We start from the raw sequence: 7,415 nt of genomic DNA on the forward strand, positions 1-7,415 counted from the left end.
ACAGGTAGTAAATGGCAGAGATAGGTAAAACCCACATCTTTTAAGGAGATGGAAAACAGCTGGAAGTCCATTTGCTCAGTGGGTAATATGGCAGAGTTGTTAAGAGCATGGACATGGCATCTGAAACAGGTTCATATCTTTGGTTGCTACTTGATACCTTAACGATTTGGTGGGATTAACTGAACCCACCTATTTTTCTGTTACCCCACATGTAAAATGAGTATCAGCATAGTAACCATTGGTCTGTTATGAATTAAATGAATGCAAAATGCTTACAGGAGTTTCAAACAGAAAATATGCTTTCAGTGAATACCATTTACAGTCCCTACTGGTACAGCCACTCTGGAAAACAATATGGAGGCTCCTCAAAAAGTTAAAAAATAGAACTACCCTAAGACCCAGCAATTGCACTACTATTTACCCCAAGGATATAAAAATGCCAATTTGAAAAGACACATGCACCCTGATGTTTATAGCACTTTATCAACAATAGTCAAATTATGGAAAGAGTCCAAATGTCCATTGACTCATGAATGGATAGAGAAGAAGTGGGGTATATAGAGCAATGACATGGAGGGAGCCAGAGAGTATTGTCCTAAGCAAAATAAGTCAGTTTGAGATTCATGCCATATTATTTCAGTCATATTCGGAATTTAAGAAACAAAACAAATGAAAATAATGGGAATCAGAGAGACAAATCAGGAAACAGACTCTTAATTATAGAAAACAGACTGATGGCTACTGGAGGGGAGGTGGGTGGGGGTGGGTTAAATGGGTGAATGGGTGTTAAGGACTGCAATGTGATGAGCACCAGGGGTTGTGTGTAAGTGACAAATCACTAAATTCTACAACCGAAACTAACATTATACTGTATGTTAACTAATTGGAATGTGAATAAAAATTTGAAGAAAGAAAAAATTAAACAAATATCATTTGAAATATAATGACTCCCTTAACCCGAAAGGATTTCAAAGATTGAGCCTGTGACAAATTCTCTATGACCTGCGTCTTTTTTTAGTGTGTAAATACCCCCAAACTCAAAAGGTACTATTGGCAATGTATGTTCTGTATTGTTTCAGGTGAATTAACTTTCTGTTTAACTCTGGACTCACCTCAACCTCATGGATAATCGGAACAATGTCACAGAATTTGTTTTCATGGGTCTGTGGGGAAATAAGCAAATGGAACTCCTGTTCTTTTTCTGGTTCCTGCTCTGTTACTTGGCAATCTTAATGGGCAACTTCATCATCTTGTTCACAATCACCTGCAGCCATCTAATCGAACAGCCGATGTACTACTTTCTCTGTCACCTTTCCCTCATGGATCTCTGCTACACCTCCACCGTGGTCCCCAGGCTACTCAGGGACTTAGGCGCCGCAAGAAGAAACATCTCCTATAACAATTGTATGACCCAGCTCTTCGCTGCCCACTTGCTGGCGGGTGTGGAGATATTCATCTTGGTGTCCATGGCTTTTGACCGCTATGTTGCCATTGTCAAGCCCCTGCACTACACGGTCGTCATGAACCGGCAGAGGTGTAACATGTTGGTCTTCACGGCCTGGGCCGTGGGTTTTTGGCACTCCATTGCTCTGTTGCTCATGCTACTCAACTTACCTTTCTGTGGTCCTAATCAGATAGATCACTACGTATGTGATGTGAAGCCTCTTTTGAAACTGGTGTGCAGAGACATTCGTGTTGTTAGTATCTTAGTGATTGCTAATTCAGGGATGGTGGCGGCTGTCATTTTTCTTGTCCTGGTGGCTTCTTACATACTCATATTATATAATCTTAGGACCCGCTCCTCCGCAGGGCGACGCAAAGCTCTCTCCACATGCAGCTCTCACATAATGGTGGTGGTTTTATTCTTTGTGCCTTGTATCTATATTTATGTTCTCCCTGCGGGGAGCGAGAACAAGGATAAGGAAATCTCCGTGTTTTACACGGTGATTGCCCCCATGCTGAATCCTCTCATCTATACCCTGAGAAACACGGAGATGCAAATCGCCATGCAGAAGGTGTGGTCTAAAATGGCACATTCAAATTTCCAGTAAAGGTGGTATTAACTGCACTTCCAACTTTGTGTCCCCAGAGCATATTATTTCAGGTGTTATAGAAAACATATAACTTTTGGGGGGAAGCTGGACCAAATGGCCTCTAACATAGAAGAGCCAAAGAAAGAAGTCGCTGCAGTTCAGATTGTAGTCTGCACTCTAAACTTTCCAACTGGTTCCAGATATGGTTGCATGGGTTTGAGGAATGCTAGAAATGCCTTTCTAAAACACATGCCCAATCATATCACTACTCTCTCCAAAGATATGCAAAGAACTCTCTATTCCTTGGAACAAAATCCAAACCTTTCGCTGTTTGTGAAAGTTTCTCCTGGCCAAACTTGCTAATCTCAGAAGTCACTACATTGGTATAAAGCATGGTGTCACAATGACAGATATTGGGGCCAGGGAGAGGTGGGTGATTATTGACTCTGGTGTGTTTTTATCTCTGTGTCTTGTTAATTTGCTTCATATATGCATCCTCCCCCCTTTTAAAATATTTAGTTAATTTTGAGAGTGAGGGAGAGATAGAGAGAGAGAGAGAGAGAGAGAGAGAGAGAGAGAGAGATAGTGCAAGCGAGGGAGGGGCAGAGAGAGAGGGAGACACAGAATCCGAAGCAGGCTCCAGGTCTGCGCTGTCAGCACAGAGCCAGACATGGGCCTGGAACTCATGAACTGTGAGATTATGACCTGAGCTGAAGTCCAACGCTTAACTGACCGAGCCACCCAAGTGCCCCATATGCCTCCCCTTTTCTCAAATATCTACCAAATGAGTACTATTGTACTTAAGAAAGTTGCAATATTACTTTGACTAACACATGTGAAGATTTAGCAGGCCATATGGCTGCTGGAAACGTTACATATTTTCGTTCTTTCTCTACCTTTCTTCATTTATTCCCTGTGCTTGGATGCTTTCAACCAGCTGCACTGGACTTCTCTACATTCTCCAAACATACTCTAAAGTCTGTCAGCACTATGACTATTTCTTCTCTCTTCTCTGCTTATGTTGCCCCCACTATGCCTTAGTGTTCATGTCTTACCTATAAGTCAGACTCTTGATGTTTTCTTATTCCAGAAGATTTTGCTGACTCATGGACAGACCAGAAGCATATCTGATTTCCTCCCTGTTCTTTTGTTGATATGATACTGTACATCTACTCTTTTTAAAAAAATCCCATGCCTCATATTAGTGTTTCTTTTTATGTGTTTTTCCAGTTTGATTGAGCCAACTCAAAGAAGTGGTATATATTTATTTTCTTTTATCTGTTTTCTAGCAATAAACCCATGCAAATTTGGAAGTTAACAGGTAATGAATTACTTTCAAATATCCTATCTTCTCTTTTTATTGGCCTTTATACCTTGTTCTCACATATCCAGCACCTCCCCTTATGTTATGAGCTATCATGCATTAATAATAAAATGTGTAATGTCAGAAAGGTTAGAACTTCAACATACATTTCCTGTAGCAATCAGGGATGAAGTCCAACAGACTCTCAGCCCCCTATAATATCTTTTTTCTTATTTTCTGCATTTTGAGGTACTACTATTTTAATTTTCATTTATTCCTTGTCCTCTGAATCACATAGCCTGGGTCTTGGATACCATTTGTGTAGACATTTCTCTCTGCGAAAGTATTTGCCTTTCTTAGCAGAACAATTGCATCGTTTTCACAGTTTCCTCAATTGAATTACTCCTGCCCCAGAGCCAAGGAGAAGTCCAGGACAAAACATAAATGAGGTAGTGTTTGCTCTAATGTCAGGAAATCTTCCTTTGATAGTTTTACTCTTGGAACTTTTCACACATCGAATTACTTTTTTGTTCTCCATGGGTCCAGGAAAACCTGTGGATTATCAAAGATAAACATTCTATTTCATAGGAAATCAAGTCTGTCTAGTCATAGTTTGGTTTGAACTGGCTTAATATAGTAATTCTCCAAAGAATATCTGGATTATTTTTAATATAGAAATGCAGTGTGTATATTTGTTCCTGTGTATGTGTGATAATTCTCTGTGTGAGTGTGTGTGTGTGTGTATGTTTGTGTGTGTGTGTAGTAGGGGGCAGGTTGATGGTCTTGAGGAGGGGTCAGAGATAATACTCAACCCATCAGAAAGAATGCTACACGACAAAACCAAAACATTTTCTTATCATTTGTTTTTTTCTCAAGAATTCATAAGATTTTATTGGCAAAAAATCATGACTATTTTATATAGTAAGCCCACCAAAAATATACTGAGCTAAGATTAGTTATCCAGTTGTAAGTTGTTCTTTCTAGAATTCTCTTTCCAGTCTGTAGAACAATACTTAATAACTTCAAAAATACCTGGAATCTCGTTTTTTTAAATCTTTTTTTAAATGTTTATTTATTCTTGAGAGAGGGACAGCGTGAGTAGGAGAGGGGCAGAGAAAGAGGGAGACACAGAATCTAGAGCAGGCTCCAGGATCTGAGCTGTCAGCACAGAGCCCAACGTGGGGCTCGAACTAATTAACTATGAGATCATGACCCGAGCAGAAGTCAGACACTTAAGCAACTGAACCACCCAGGCACCCCTAAAATCTCGGTTTTATAAGTAAATCCATGTACTCCATAAAACAGAAGGTTTTAGAAGGGGATTAGAAAAGAAGGGTAAAAAGAACAAAATCAATTCTCAGCAGAGAACTGAGACAAATGCAGGGATTGGGGTTGTAAGTGAGTCACTTATACACATGTCTAATAAGGATGATCCTGTGTTGTTGTGTTATGGGTAGAGATATGACCAGCTACCTCCTTCTGTGTGTTGACACAAGCCAGCTTGATGAAGCTTGGTCAACGAGATGCATTATACTGAAATGGACAACCAGTAAAACATGAGCTCTGATATCCATCATTCTGACATGCTAGAATCTCTCATTTCCTCAGGGTTACTCTACTTTAAAAGCCTGGAAGCCAGCAGTAAAGACGTAAAAACCTGTTTCTTTCACACACAGAAGGCACAGCGTTCTTGTTCTTATGCTCATTTGGTAGCTCTTTGAGTGAATCTTTTTAACCTCTGGAAGCTCGTGTTCTTATTGGAACCACAGAACTAACTCTATTTATCTCACAAGATGTTCAGTTGTGAGATAAAACGATACGAGGAAGTTAAAGCACACAATAAACTCTCAATAAGTTCTAGCTATTTTTGTTATTTTGTACCAGATAATTTCCTATAAAAGTTGATCTCCTAAAGTTTTACATGTATTAAGGAAATTTTTCATATATGAATTTGTGTATGAGGGAGGAGAATTGGTTCACCTCGTATCAGTGTGCACATTTTGGACTGAACCAACTAACCTGCAGAAATGAAGTAACACAGGACTAAGCCAAATGGTAAACAGAATAAAAGTTGGGCTATATATTGAGACTGGATATCCCTTCATATTTTATTATATTCTCACTTAATGATTATATATATATATATATATATATATATATATATATATGATAGATTGTTTCTTCTTGAATCTTTCCTTTTCTTCTGTTCTGTATTCCCCAACCATCTATTTCATCAGTATTGGTCCCTGGCAACAAATACCTTGGGTTCCAGTCCTGATATTACAGGTCACTAATTTTATTCATCTGTCTGCTCTACCCACATACATTACTCTGGATAATGATGCATATTGGACTGTACCGTGTGTGTTTGGTTCTGTGTGTCTCTCCCCTAGTCAGATCTTTCTGAAGCTACTAGAAAAGGAAAATTCCAAAATGGAGCAAGCAAGCCTACTTAAGATAGTCCTTTTTTACAAATAGGATCAGGAGGCCATAAGTAAGGAAGCGTTTAGGCACATCCGCATTGGAGAAACCATGAAGATTTTTGAAACTTCAGAGAGCTGGCAGCCTTTAGCCTGGACATGACTTCCTTCTTTCTCATGACACCTGAGTCATCAGCATTCTTTGCTTCTAAAAGCTTCCAATCCTTCATTTGCATATTAACCCAACCAATCCCAGTTACCCTAATTCCAATCTCTGTTTTGCAGAAGGGACCTGAATGTGAATTACACTCATAGCCTTTTGCCTCTATAACTCTGCCTCTCTTTGTCTTCCTGGGAACGCAGTTTAGGTTCCTACCAGAATCTGTGCCTCCCCAATTACAATTGCAGTTGCCCAAATAAATGTTTCTATGTTTTAATTTTCAGTGAATTTTTTCTTCGTCAATACTAGCTTAATACTATTCCACGCTATATTATTTTTCTTCGGAAAGGAAGACGAACACAAGGCAGGCAGAGCTTCTGAATTGCTCTGTCTGAATAGAGCATTGGGGAACCTTCAGGGAAACTGCTGGACACAGGCTAACACAAAGATAAGAAGTAAAGGGGTACTAGGGTGCCTTTCTCAGTTAAGAGTCCAACTCTTGATTTTGGCTCAGGTCATGAGATCAAGCCTCACTTTAGGCTCTGCACTAGGCCTGGAACCTGCTTAAGATTCTCTCTCTCCCTCTCCCTCTGCCCACTCCCCACCCCCCCACCCCCCTCACTCTCTTTATCTCTTAAAAAAAAGATAGATGTAAAAAGGATAAGATGTAAAGTTATATCCAGAAAATGCCCAAATGCCCACAGGCACCAGGGCCAGTCTCATGGAGAGCAATATAGAGGTCTTTGGTGAAGATCTGTTCAGGAATGCCTCTGGGAATGTAATTTCTTAAGACTTTCAAAGACCTATAAATTCTTGTGTTGTCGTATGTTATATTCTGCTTTTCCAAATCAGCTTTCCTTTAGGGATAGGCATACAATAAATGACATTCTAAAACTTAAAATGTGTGTTTGTTTTTGTAAGAATTTCAAAATACTTCATGTGTTTCTTTTCTTTTTCTTTTCTTTTCTTTTTTTTTTTTTTGTAGTCTGAAGGTCCATTTCTTACATCCCTGAATGTTAATGAATATTTAAACTCCACCCCCCTCCCCTTGCAGATGTATAAAATGTTCTAAGACATGCTGAGATTCTCAAGATAATTTTGGAGAATTGACCTACACATGTTTCCATGACTGGTGTATAAATCTCTGCCTTTTTCTTTCAGCTTTAGACACTGGAGAAGAATCAGTAGAGTGAGTACCTCAGGAGGGGGCTCTCCTGATTTGGTCTAAAACTAATCTTACAGCCCCTGAGATCTAATGATCAGTGAATTAACCATGCCGCTTCCTTTGGAGATGCTCCACCATCTGCTTCGAGGTGGTTCTATGCTATTTACATTTATTCCATTTAATTTCATTCTCACACTGTATTTTCTGTGGCAGCACAAGATAATTTGATTACTATAAAAATAATGTAGCTAACTTTAGTCTTATTGTACATTATTCGCAGGCAGAATTCCACGGGTGAACAAGAATAGGTGAGTCGAAGTGAAGGAAATCTTCA

The 7,415-nt window shown here is 39.4% G+C and overlaps 1 protein-coding gene across 1 annotated transcript; it reads left to right on the forward strand.

Annotated features, from left to right (window-relative positions):
• The first annotated feature begins 1,113 nt into the window (after positions 1-1,113).
• Positions 1,114-2,051, forward strand: LOC122200699 (olfactory receptor 4P4-like). Its single transcript, XM_042906420.1, has one exon. It carries the CDS (start codon positions 1,122-1,124, stop codon positions 2,049-2,051), a length of 930 nt encoding a protein of 309 aa, XP_042762354.1. The 5' UTR covers positions 1,114-1,121.
• Positions 2,052-7,415: the final 5,364 nt, after the last annotated feature.

Source organism: Panthera leo, chromosome D1, assembly GCF_018350215.1.
Source record: "Panthera leo isolate Ple1 chromosome D1, P.leo_Ple1_pat1.1, whole genome shotgun sequence".
Taxonomy (NCBI): domain Eukaryota; kingdom Metazoa; phylum Chordata; class Mammalia; order Carnivora; family Felidae; genus Panthera; species Panthera leo.

What these genes read in the sequence shown, in the direction of transcription:
- LOC122200699 (XM_042906420.1), top strand. Translation starts at nt 1,122, where the DNA reads ATGGATAATCGGAACAATGTCACAGAATTTGTTTTCATGGGTCTGTGG.